The 13,044-nt window shown below is 40.3% G+C and overlaps 2 protein-coding genes across 2 annotated transcripts; one reads left to right on the forward strand and one right to left on the reverse strand.

Annotated features, from left to right (window-relative positions):
* Positions 1-246: 246 nt before the first annotated feature.
* On the reverse strand, positions 247-4,673 carry LOC104925355 (uncharacterized). The gene is made up of 8 exons (XM_027291548.1): positions 4,391-4,673; positions 4,261-4,298; positions 3,270-3,488; positions 3,002-3,070; positions 1,925-2,553; positions 1,672-1,809; positions 1,064-1,175; positions 247-453 (listed from the first exon to the last, which is right to left on the reverse strand). The coding sequence occupies exons 2-8, from the start codon at positions 4,295-4,297 to the stop codon at positions 380-382; spliced, it is 1,278 nt and encodes a 425-aa protein (XP_027147349.1). The 5' UTR covers position 4,298; positions 4,391-4,673; the 3' UTR covers positions 247-379.
* A 2,141-nt stretch (positions 4,674-6,814) lies between these two features.
* On the forward strand, positions 6,815-12,925 carry LOC104925329 (adrenodoxin). Its single transcript, XM_010738932.3, has 4 exons — positions 6,815-7,287; positions 8,606-8,730; positions 10,451-10,580; positions 11,480-12,925. Exons 1-4 carry the CDS (start codon positions 7,157-7,159, stop codon positions 11,586-11,588), a joined length of 495 nt encoding a protein of 164 aa, XP_010737234.2. The 5' UTR covers positions 6,815-7,156; the 3' UTR covers positions 11,589-12,925.
* Positions 12,926-13,044: the final 119 nt, after the last annotated feature.

The following is a 13,044-nucleotide window of genomic DNA, read 5'->3' on the forward strand; positions in this document are numbered from 1 at the left end:
TGTAACAAATTGTTTTAACTTGGCTCCCTAATCTGTAAAAACTGCTTTGTATACACAAGTGAAAAACGATCATTAAAGTCTTGTCTAAATTTAAATGTGTCATACGAATGAATCGTGGTTTGTCTGTCTGAGGGCTCACTTTAAAAGTAGAATGACTGAAGAGTGACTGCCATGGCTGAGGTAAATCAAAGTTTTTTTTCTTCATATCAGTTTTGTTCTCAGATACATAAAACAGACACACAGATGCAATATGCCATGTTTTATTCAAGGAAACAGACAGATACATGCGATGGTATGTCTGTAAGAAAGATTGTTTAAGATATTTGAGAGGAGACAAATCAAGAGGGCCCCTCTCTTATGTTGTGATTCTTTGTGGTTTTCATGCAGTGATCGGGTAAGAGCAGATGGACGCTCTCTCCAGTTCACAGTCAGCTGCCGTCCACCAGCTCTCATCTGCAAAAAGCGGTAGGGACAGATTTGAGACATAACATCACATTCCTAGAGTATTTCTAAGAGCATTCAGTAAAAATATGACCAAACCCAACATCTGTGATTTGCGCCACAGGACAAGGATGCCCTCCATAAAAGTTAATGATCGAGTATCTTATTAGATAATCAGCTATGTGTTGTGTGTTACCCTTTAACCCTTTAATTAATTAACAGTGCAACTAAAGCACTGTTATGTAATGTGTAACACGTAGACTAGTCTGCATTTTATCAACTCAGCTCAAGTAATAAATAGATCCTGGAGTTCTTACTGTATGAATAATTTGACTTTAAAGGACAATTTTAATGACAGATTTGATTATTAAACACATATGTACTGTAGGCTATTTGAAGTTTGGTAATATTACTCACCATAAGCTAGTGGTCATAATTGAGCAGGGGGGTTGTTTAATGAAGAAGTTTATCGTTTAGTTTTTAAGATAACAAATGTCTTATTTTTTCAGAAGTTACAAAGTGACTCTTTCATCGTCTGTCTGTCTGATCATGGAAAATGGGGAAACACAGACTTCAGACATAATTCAGTCAATGTGTGTCTTGTGCGTGAGCGCAGTCTTACCAATCTTGAACATCTCCACACAGACCGATTTATCAGTGTGGATGTTGGGGTGACCTGGCATCCAGTCGCTGTAACTCCATTCTGACCCGTCTACCCACGATGCCTGCTGGTTCTGAGGTGTGCAACATATCAGATATCAAAGATATGCACACATATACGCTTGATAAAACCTTTCAACAGTTAACTTTTTTTTTAAATACTGTAAAAAGTAAAAGTACAGAAGTATTATCAGCAAAATGTTAGTCACAGAAACAGATGGAACATCTTAAACTAAAAGTTCAAAGATGAATGTGTTACCAAGGTAAGAATAACATTATCTGTCCTGCTGATAACATATCTGATGACACTCTCCTTGGCCTCCTCTCTGTGCTACAGTACAGGACCAGACTCCTGGCGTCACAGTCGGTAAGCACATAAATAAAAATGGCAAAATGAGGTAGTAAGAGCTCAATGGTATTTCCTTCTCTGAGGGATAAATGAACTTTTCAAAATGTTTTTGGGGAGAGAGCCCCAGTATCTGTAAGGTCAGGATGATTTCACTGCTGCTTTCTACAGCAGTAATTTCAGGGGAAAAAAACATTACTGTCTCGAGGACGAGAGAAACTTGCCTTGACCATGCCTCCAAGCCAGGTCAACACAGGGTTGTTCTCACCCCCCTTGGTTACCAGGGAGACCAGACGGGAATGTAGATCACCACTAGTTACAGATGCAAGCTCAGCATTTGGGGCAAGAGCTTTACATAAGGCCTGGAGACAGAGGACAAAGAAATGAGATTTAATTTGTAGAGCCAGAAACAAAATTGTATTGGTGACATGGACTCCACTGAAAGTTAAACTTTTTTATTATTGTAATGTGTCTAACCTGTGCATCTAGGAAGGCCAGTGGTGTGGGGTTGAACTCATAGCAGTTTCCATTAATGATCTCTCCCTTACATGCCACTGTCTGTGTTTGGCGCCCGGATATGGAGGGTTCTGTTCCCTGCCTAAAGCCCTCTTGGAGTTTACCAGTGGGTTCGGTGCCCTGCCTGAATCCCTCTGGGACCTTCACTACAGGTTCAGTTCCCTGTCTAAAACCATCTGGGATCGACATCATGGGTTCAGTTCCCTGTCTAAAACCATCTGGGATCGACATCACGGGTTCAGTTCCCTGTCGAAAACCATCTGGGATCGACATCACGGGTTCAGTTCCCTGTCTAAAACCAGCTGGAATCGACCTGATGGGTTCAGTTCCCTGTCTAAAACCTTCTGGGATCGACATTATGGGTTCAGTCCCCTGTCTAAAACCTTCTGGGATCGACATCATGGGTTCAGTTCCCTGTCTAAAACCATCTGGGATCGACATCATGGGTTCAGTTCCCTGTCTAAAACCATCTGGGATTGACATCATGGGTTCAGTTCCCTGTCTAAAACCATCAGGAAGACGAGAAGCAGATGGTTCCTCCACACGAACCCAACCACCAGCATTCTGCTGGGCTGGAACATCGGCAAGAACTGGAAGACAGAAGGCATTTAGATCATACAGGTTTGTTTAAGAATATTCTATTGAGTACATAAAAGACAGCAAGAGTCTACTGCCACTCTAACGACTATGTGAGGCTATACTTTGGCACAGCTGTGCTTTGAGCTGATGGCTAACATGCTACAAATACAAGTTTAATGTAGTTTAATGTTCACTATCTTATTCAATTTCTTAAAAATCCATCCAATAGTTGAGATATTTCAGTAGCAATCAAAAATGTCAACCTTCTGTTAGCACTAGAGAAAAGTAATTAGGATTTATAGTGTAAGGATCTTGAATATTTGTACAAGATATTTAGAGTTTTAAAGTGGTAGACCAACCAATGGATGATGCATGAGGCTAGCATGGCCAATGTTTCTTGTGGGTGAGGGATGAAAAAAATCTATGAATTGTGATGATTTTACTTTATGGCTTTCTCACCCTCATCTGTCAGCCAGTGTTTGCTCTCCATCTCTCCAATTCCATTTCCCTGAGAAGAAGGTATGAAACCTAGAAGAGAATGTACAAACGAAAAAATAAAATTGTCTTGCATTTCTTGTGATTCCTGTTGTGGCTAATGAGCTCTTTTATATGGGTACAGTCATATTTGTGTAGTTCAATTTCAAAAACTTCTCAAATGAGACAGATAGCCTAAAGGAACCCAAAGGGTGTTAAGTAAATAGTTCTTCATTTAGGTTAATATACTTACCCGTTCTCCTTTCCATCTCACTTATGTGTTCCTGGACCAGGCCGGTGTTGAGGTCAACAAGGAATCTCCTGGAGGGCTCCGTACCTTGTCGAAAGTCATCAAGAATGCGTTCACGGATGAGCGAGTGTTTGGCGCCCTGTTGAAAGTCTGCAGGGAGCTGGTAGGTTGAGGATCCCTTCTGCAAACTTCCAGGAACTGCAAGGGGGGCAGCCTGGAGGCCTGTGAAGGATGTTGTTTATTTTAGAGTTAGATTTTTGGCCGTCTTTTTGCAGGGTTACAATGCTCACATGCAGGCAGAGAGGTAAACCTAATGACCTAATGGTGTTTGAATACACAACCTTAAATTAAACAAATACTTACTCTGCCAGTTGACAGATACATAACTATCTGACCTTTTACATCAATTATTAACTATTGTGCCAAGATAATAAGTAGGCCACAGCTTTTATTACGCAGTGTAATAAATCAATAATGGCTAAAGTCTAATGACATGTTGACATAGTCAACACCTTTGCCGCCACAGCAACAAAGCCACTATTAATTATGACATGAAAATGATCAAAGATTGTTTTTTTTATACTATTTCTCATGTTTTTTTCACACGGCAGTGATGTGCATCTTCACAATAACCGGTAGTCTGTCCAAAGCTGGATTTAGATTTTTTTTTTTTTTACATTTTACATTAATCAGGTGTTTTATAAACAGTTGTTCATTAAGTTGAACGACATATAAACCAGATGTTATTGTCATAGTAAGAATTTTGTGATGTCAAGGTAAAAAAAAAAAATGACATGTCAGATATTTTATTATCTTAACATGAAGTTATTTTATTGAGATTGATGATCACAAGAAAAGCTGTTAATTTTGACAAGCTGTCAAAGTCATTATGGTTCTCAGGATATAATGTAATAAACTCATGATTTAAGTTAAAAAAAAAATCATTATTCATCTGAAATGAATATTGCGACAATGAAAGTTGTTGGGATCTTACCTGACAGTGTCAGGAACAGCAGCACTAACTTCAACATCCTGTAAACAGCAGAAAAAACAGACAGACGTGTTTTTAGGATTAAGCTGCTGTACGTTTCTCTTCGCTATGCTGTGCTGTATGTGGTGCTTACCTGAGACAGCAGTGTCGTTCACTGAGCAACTCTTAAGAGGCTACGGTACATAAATAACACACTGAGCGAGATTGTAGATAAATCTGATCAATCTTTGCCCCTCATCTCTCGCTGATAAAGGCTTGAATAGCAGCTCATGACATGAAGTTTGACCTCTGATGTAAAGCCATCATCTTATTATACTGTACACATCCTGTTTTCTGGGTTTCCTCAATATGTTGAAGGTGAATGACACTTGGTTTAATCAATATTTGTGAACATGGTCACAGCGGAGATTACAACAGATGTGAACAGATAGTAAACGTGACCGTGGTCACTGAAGGTTGTTTTGGGAGGGATAGGAGTATCTTACAGGTCATTTTGATGGTGTTGTTGATACATGTCAAGTCAAGTCATTTTTATTGTCAGTGCTGCTATATGTACAGGACATACAGAGTATTGAAATTACGTTTCCCTCTTATCCCATGCAAGCAGCATAAACGTGACATATAAAATATAAGTAAAAGATGTAAAAAATATACAAATCTAAAAATCTAGAATATATACAAGCTAAAAGACATCCTTGTGGCAATATGGCACAGTGTAATGTAAACAGAATTATCACTATGTACACCTTAGTAGTAGTAGTAGTACTAATGACGAAATGACGTGGTGTGTAGGGTGTAGCAAGGAATTCAGGCCCCTTTTGTCAACGTGGAACATTAAGAGAGAAACTTGAATTCAGCAGGCTGTCGTTCTGTTTAATAATGAAATCAGGTGTAAGAATATTTCCTTTCTTGACAATTTGAGTTTGTTGATCACATTGAAAGTCTTGACTTTGAGACAGACTGAGAGCAGAGAGGTTTTATTTTATAGAACATATGAATGTTTTATGACTGGTTTTACAGAATTGCATAATAAATCGGGGCCCAATTTGAACCCAGTATCAGGACGGTTTACCAAAACTTAAATGACAATATTTCAAATCTAGATCAAAACTATTTCCAAATACTTTTTAGATCTTTATTGTTATGTAAGTAAGACCACAAGTCACACAGGCTGTTGTGGATTTTGGTTCCCACTGGCTAGATAGTAAGGTCATATAGACTGTGTATGAAATTTTTTTCTGGCTCCACCTATTGTCATACGTATAAGTGTATTTGTGAACCAGTTCAATCCGTTCCTATCAGGATCAGCTTGGGGTGCTTGAACAAGGTATGGCCTATATTCAAACATTTCGCAACTTCAAGGTCATGTGAGGCATCTCATGTCTTGTTGTCTTTAATCCCTCTAACGAGAGAGAGAGGAGTGTGGAGGTCCAGGGTTGACCTTCATTGATTGACACCTGTTTCACGGTTTGCGTAATCAAAAACGAGCACTTGCAAACTTACGCAAGCACGTGCATGTTTAAGTTACCGTCCCTGGCTTTTGTAAGCGTCTCATCAAGTTCGCGATAATTACCCAGCACACAGCAGGAAGACTGGTGGGTCTAGCTTTCAAAATAAAAGTTTTGATAACGACTAAGAACAGCGTGTGGCAGGAAAAGATGCACCAGCATAAGAGATGACCGTGGACTTCAGCAGATTATAAAACAGAGAAGATTCAAGAATCTGGCAGAGATCCAGAAAGAGTGAAATGTGGCGGGAGTCACAGCTTCAAAAACCACCACATTCAGACACATCCAGGAGATGGGCTACAACTGTCGGGTTCCTCGGGTCAAGCCACTTCTGAGCCTGAGCCAACGTAGGAAGCGACCTGGCCCCTGCCCATACTGCCAGAAGCACCAAAACCTGGTTTAATTCCATGCCATCACAGTGCTTGACTGGCCAGCCAACTCGCCAGACCTAAACCCCATTGAGAATCTATGGGGTATTATCAAGAGGAAATGAGGGCCACCAAACCCCAAAACAAAGAAGAGCTGACAGCAAGCATCAAGGAAATCTGGGCTTCCATAACTCCCACGCAAAGCCACAGGCTGATTGCCTCAATGCCACGGCGCATCAAGGCAGTGATTAAGGCAAAGGGATTCCCAACCAAGTATTGAACATTGACATATCGTTTAGAAAGTACCATATTTTGATTGATTTGATGTGATCCTAATTTCTTTCTTTTTTTCAGCAAAAACTGAGAAGTAAATGGTGATTTCTTCACAGTATTCAAATTTTTTGAATTCCTGTTTTCATGGATTTTTTGAGCTGGAAGCCCAAAATATGTAAAAATAAACAAATAAATACTTGAAATTGTTTGAATTGTGGGCCCTGAATCTATAATCTATGAAAGTTTAACCTTTTTAATTGAATTATGGAAATAAATTAACTTTTCTATGATATTCAATTTTTTTGCAAAGGGTCTGTATAGAAACCTAACTTTTAAAAAAATCATGCACCGAGTATTCTAGGAAATGTTTCACCGCGTGCTTTTATTTTGAAAGTCCCGACAGGATGTTCTCTTATTTCGCACACCCGGAAGTACGTCACGTTTATCGACTGACGGCGTGAACTTGGGCAGCGCGTCCGCGTTTCGTCTTGTTTTGTGTTTTTGTCGCCGTTTGTCACGAGACGGGCGGCTCGTTGTTTTATCGGTGCTCGCGCGACGAAACGGTCACCGAGGGAACGGTCGCACGTTACGCAATGCGCGTGACGGCGACAGAGTGACTCCTCGCGCATAAAAACAAGCTAGCTCAGGCAGCTAGCTCGGCGGCTAAGTCAAACATTTCTCGGCGTCAGAGGCGGACACCGAGTTTCTGACTCCTCTTTTTGTTTTAACGCGTCTTTTCTGTCACTTGAAATGGCTTTAGTAACGGCGTCACGGAGGCTGGCTCAGGTGAGCTTACGGGGATACTCGCGGAGGACGGCGGCGGCTTCAGGTGCCTGGCTGTCGGCTCAGAGGAGTTTCACCGCCGGCATACAACCTCTGAGGTGAGACCACAAGTGTTTGACAGACTGCGTTTGGTGTGACCTTCGCCACCTGCACAGTCAGGGAGGCTGTTTTCTACCTCTGCTACCTGTTTTATGTTTCTTTATTTATCTCTCATTGAGTCATTTTGAGCTTTAAAGAGTTGTTGAACACGCTGCAGCTTTAATTGAAACAAACCGCTGCTTGATTTTAGTACATACGTTGAAATGTTTGGGCATCACTGAAGTTTGGGGTGTTTGAACAGATACAGGTGTGTGTGTGTGTGTGTGTCCACAAGGCCAAAGTGATCCATCATGTATGTACAAGGCTCTACCTAAGGCCGAGGCCTTCCCCAGGGCCAAACAACTTGTTGCATTGCATAACGCCTGCTGACATGAAGCCCATCTGCAGTTTGAAGGTTTTGCTGTGCCAGGATGGCCTCAAACCGGGTAACCCTGTCCACGTGTCCCTCCCTTTTTAAAAAGGGTCATGGAGGCTAAAGAGTACAGAGAGTTTATATTTTCTTTAAAGCAGATTACACAGCCCCTCCCCAGCAGGTCCAGAGATTTCCAGGAGGTGACTGAGTTTCAGAGAGTTTCAGGGACTTTGACAAATCCGTCTTATTGCTCAGTTTCAAGAAATGACTGATGATTGGCGAGGCTAATCAGACGAGGAATGTTTATCCTAAATCTCTGTCAGGCTCAGTAGAAACATTGTCAGCTCCTGCACAGTGGACGAATGTATGGCTTAAGGAGGCTTTGAATTTCAGCTTCAGTGTGTGTTCATGTTGACCGATTTCTTTTTTTTTTAATTGGTCTTCTAACGTCTGACTTATTTGACCTCTCCCTTCCTCTGTTGATCACTTACTTTTGTTTTGTCTGACCTGAAACGATTGAATTCACTATAAAGTAGTAATTGGAAATACAGCAGTCGCCCCCATTTTTAATTTTGTTGCAGATTTCTGCCTGTCGCCGCTGTTGGAGATTTTTAGTCTTCATCTCAGCCTTGAGTGAGAATGAACATGTCTTGGTGTTTTTCTGTGCAGCTTTATTGGAGTTACACTCTTGAATAATTGATCTGGGCTAATGTGGGAGTAAAGTGATCAACTAAAACTTTTCTAAATTGCCATCTGTGCTCAGCTGGACTGAGTGTAATGCTGAGTTATTCCACCAGAGGGCAGCGCAGAGTCAGTTTGTACAGTGCCTAAGGTCAAAATACTGTTTTTTTATATATAACACCTTTCATCGAAACATAACACACAACAACACATGAAAAAATACATAAATACAGTGATAAAATATTATGATGGTGAATTAAACGTGTGCTCTCTCTCTCTGTCAGGTCGGACAATAAGGTGACGATCCACTTCATCAACAGAGACGGACAGAAGATCTCGGTGAAGGGCTCACCTGGAGACTCGCTGCTAGATGTGGTCATCAATGAAGACCTCGACTTTGATGGCTTTGGTATGAGAAAACACACACACACATATATATTGCTGGGGGTCCCAATCCCCAGTAAGGTTATTTTATTTATAAAAAAAAGTATTTTAAAATATACAGTTGAAAGCAGAAGTTTACATACACCGTATAAAAAGACACATGCTTTTTTTTTTTTCTCACTGTCTGACTTGAAATCAGACAATCATTTTTCCTGTTTTAGGTCCGCTAGGATTACCAAAATTATTTCTATTTGCTAAATGTCAGAATAATGATTTTTTTCAGAAGTTTACATACAATTCATTAGTGTTTAGTACCATTGCCTTTCAAACTGTATGACTTGAGTCAAACGACAGAACTGGTGTAACAAGTTTGCTCGCACATGCCTTTTCAGCTCTGCCCATACTTTTTCAATAGGCTTGAGATCAGGGCGTTGTGATGGCCACTGCAAAACATTGACTTTGTTATCCTCAAGCCACTTTGTAAGCAGTTTAGCTTCGGGTCATTGTCCATTTGGAAGACCCATTTGCGCCCAAGCTTTAACTTCCTGGCTGATTTCTTTCTATTTGTATTTCCACATACTCTTCTTTCCCTCATGATGCCATCTATTTTGTGAAGTGCACCAGTCCCTCCTGCAGCAAAACAACCCCACAACATGATGCTGCCACCCCCATATTTCACAGTTGGGATGGTGTTCTCAGGCTTGCAAGCTTCAACCTTTTTCCTCCAAACGTAACGATGGTCATTGTGGCCACACAGTTCGATTTTAGTTTCGTCAGACCACAGGACATGTCTCCAGAAATTAAGGTCTTTGTCCCCGTGTGCATTTGCAAACTGTAACTTGGAGTAATGGCTTTTTCACTCCAGGCAGTACAGTACTCGTTTCACTATGGTGTTTATACTTGCGTATAATTGTTTGAACAGTGAACGTGGCACCTTCAGTCCACAGTTCTCTCTCTGATATCTTGGCTGATTTCTTTTGACTTTCCCATGATGTTACACAAAGAAGCAGGTGTGCCTTTAAAACACACCCACAGGTGTGTCTCTAATTAATTAGTGTTGTCAATAAACCTATCAGAAGCTTCCAAAGACATGACATCGTCATCTGGGCTTTCCTAAATTGTTTAAAGGCATAGTAATCTTAGTGTATGTAAACGTCTGACTTTGAAGAAAGTATTAAAAAAAATGTCTAAAAAAATCCTTATTATTCTGGCATTTAGCAAATAGAAATAATTTTGGTAATCCCAACGGACCTGAAACAGGAAAAGTGATGACAAAAAAAGCATATGTGTCTTTTTATACAGTGTATTTAAACTTCTGGTTTCAACTGTATATTTATTTAAAGATAACTTTTTTATAAACTATACGATTGGCTTATATATCAGCATTACATTCTGTGACGAAAACTAAAGTTGAGATGATTATTTAAGGGATATACATGAGCTATATTCACTCTCTGCTTGTCCTGCACAAATCCACAGTTAAGACAACTAAAGAACTGATAAACCAAGGGCAAGAAAATATGAAACTGAATCCTATTAAGTTGAACGTTAATGTTAATGATAGAAAAGGGGTTTGGATTGGTGTAATCAGCCTCTCTTTTCTTCTCTTGCTCACTCTTTCATCACATTTTTTCCATTTCTGAATCCAAGTCAGATCTTAACTGTCATGATCAGACCTGTCCCACGGCAACACAGAGACTCTGTAACGGTGCTGAACCTCCAAAAATGTGTGTGTTTGTTTTCAGGAGCGTGTGAGGGGACCCTGGCGTGCTCCACCTGCCATCTGATCTTTGACGAGGACGTCTACAAGAAACTGGGGGAGGTCACAGACGAGGAGATGGACATGTTAGACTTAGCCTACGGCCTGACTGAGACGTAAGGAGGACACAAACACACACATTTTGACAAAGCATTTCACAAGGGGCAATAGGTAACACTATATATAACACTGCCAGCTAGTGGTTAAAATGGGTCCTGCAGACCAAATTCAAAATATTGGAGCGTCATCTCCCTCTGCCTCCACCTCAGACTTGAAGCTCCTGTGGGTTGCCAGATTAAAAACACTGAACCATGTTGCCAGTATTTCAATTTGGCATGTTTCCTTAATCTCTGATGACATAGCATGGTCATTCTAAGATATAATACAGTAGATTTGTTACATATTATTCCTTTAATCTGGATATTTATAGAAGATATGAACATTTTATAGCCGTTCATTCCATTTGGATGTTTGATTTGGATTATTCATTGTTACGTTTTTATTTGGAATGTGCTGATAAAAAATGATACATAGTGTCAGCCTAATCCTTTTGAGAGAGTGATATCATACAGCAGGACGCCGATGATGCCGTCCTCCGAGGTAATGCGATTTGTCAGGGCTGATCGGTTAATCAGTGGAGGAACACATGAGTAAACAAAGCATCAACCTAAAGTCCAACTAAAGCTTCAACTTCAGGAAACAGTGACAGTCTAGTGATAAATGAATCACATTTTTCCAAGTTGCTCTGCCCTCTGTCTCCAGCACCCTCTCTATTTTGTCCATGACGATATACAATTGGTTCTTCAGTGATGATTCAGATCATCAGTCGGGCAGCCCTACAGAGCTTTTCTGCTCATTGTTCTGGTTTTAATAAACGTAGAACAGCAGACGGAAACAGACTAGCTGATGAATGTAGTGGAGCATGCAGCAGTTAAACAGCCAAACATTTTCTTCAGTAGTTGGAGGCCAGACAGTCTTTTATGATCTAATCTCTAATTAATTTCCACCCCACCAGATCTCGTCTGGGTTGCCAGGTCTGCCTGACAAAGTCTCTGGAGGGCATCGTGGCACGGGTTCCAGAGAGCGTAGCGGACATCCGACAGAGCCAAGATGGATCCTCTTAACGGGGAGCCCGTGCGGTTGTGTCCGGTCAGAACTGAGGGTACACATGTGCATGGGGACAACGGATTGGTAGGTCCAACGCGGTCGGCACGGCTGCCCTCACGTCACTTTCTCATTTTAAAAACGAAACAAACTTCCAAGTCAGGGTCCACTCAAGACAGCTCTCAGCAACTGTGACTGACAATGTTAAAGACAATCATTGTTCATAGTACAACTACACTAGGTACCTCCAGTTAAAGTGTCACTTACAGTACAGTGATAACTTCAAAGCTAAGTCAAACCTGTGATCTGATCTAATTCTAAACTCTGTTGTCCATTTTAATCACTGTAACTCTTTGTACGTATGGACACATCAGCTTAAAACAGCAGGGTTATAGTCCAGATACCCAGAGCCCATCACTGCTGTACACCTCTAGTTTGTGTCTGTGCCTTCAATTATCAGCCTTTTTCTTTTCTTGTAAGTATGACTGAATTCACACTGCTGCTTGCAGTTTTCGTTTAGCTCAGGGACTGCAGATCTGGTCATGCATCATCAGATACTTCTCCTGTGTTAATTCAGTCATATCCGATGTGCAGAACCGACACAGCCGACTGAACGTTTAACAAATGCAACTAACAGTTCTGAACGCCTTTTTAGATTATGAAAGACTGTATTTTATTCCACACTATATGTATACCCCCTACTATTGTTGGTCTGATCGAATCCTCCATGTAACCATGTAATTTCGTCATGTGATTGTACATAGACCACACGCACACACACATATATGTGTATAGAGTGAAAAGTAATGTAATAAAGAGAAAATAACCTTTCTAACGGCGTGTTGAACTGTCAGTTTCTACTTGTTATATACACCATATTCTGTTTCCCTCGCCACAATTGTAAGCCAGTAATTACGTGACATTGAACAGGTTTTCACGTAGGTCATTTTATTTGCAAAAGCAGATTTTGAAGCTTATCAACACATCATATGAATACATAGAAAGTAGTCAGACAATAAAATAAAGCAACAGTCTATTTAAACAAGTTTTGAGCTGCATGAAATATAAAGCTATAAAAACATGAATGTACCCATTTTTCTTGAAGGATCGTATTTACATAATATAAATATTAGGACAGGTCACGTGATTTAATTCAAATCAACACAGGCTTGTGTGAAAACAAAACATTATTGGCAACAAATAGAGAACAAGGATCATATCTACAAATAAATCTACTGCATGTGTGTGCTGGAACACGCAACAGTTTATATTTAAAGAGCACAGACGCTCTGCAGCCAGTAAAACCTAATCCTTGTCGTCTAGTTCAGTTGGAATATTTCAGTACCTCCATAGACACTACAGTTGGCAAAAAGCAGTATGAACAAAAAAAAGCAGATGTTTTGAAGGAAATTCTTCAGAATTACCATTAAAATTGTAAATGACGAATTATCAAATGACCTTAATCTACAAAACTTA

Source organism: Larimichthys crocea, chromosome XIX (assembly GCF_000972845.2).
Source record: "Larimichthys crocea isolate SSNF chromosome XIX, L_crocea_2.0, whole genome shotgun sequence".
Classification (NCBI taxonomy): domain Eukaryota; kingdom Metazoa; phylum Chordata; class Actinopteri; family Sciaenidae; genus Larimichthys; species Larimichthys crocea.

Excerpts from the sequence above, each read along its gene's own strand:
- LOC104925355 (XM_027291548.1), bottom strand. The coding sequence starts at position 4,297 with ATGTTGAAGTTAGTGCTGCTGTTCCTGACACTGTCAG. Across the intron at positions 2,554-3,001 it reads ACACTGGCTGACAGATGAGG|TTCTTGCCGATGTTCCAGCC; the intron begins GTGAGAAAGCCA and ends TCTGTCTTCCAG. Across the intron at positions 1,176-1,671 it reads GGCTTGGAGGCATGGTCAAG|AACCAGCAGGCATCGTGGGT; the intron begins GCAAGTTTCTCT and ends TGCACACCTCAG.
- LOC104925329 (XM_010738932.3), top strand. The coding sequence starts at position 7,157 with ATGGCTTTAGTAACGGCGTCACGGAGGCTGGCTCAGGTGAGCTTACGG. Across the intron at positions 7,288-8,605 it reads GCCGGCATACAACCTCTGAG|GTCGGACAATAAGGTGACGA; the intron begins GTGAGACCACAA and ends TCTCTCTGTCAG. Across the intron at positions 8,731-10,450 it reads CCTCGACTTTGATGGCTTTG|GAGCGTGTGAGGGGACCCTG; the intron begins GTATGAGAAAAC and ends GTTTGTTTTCAG.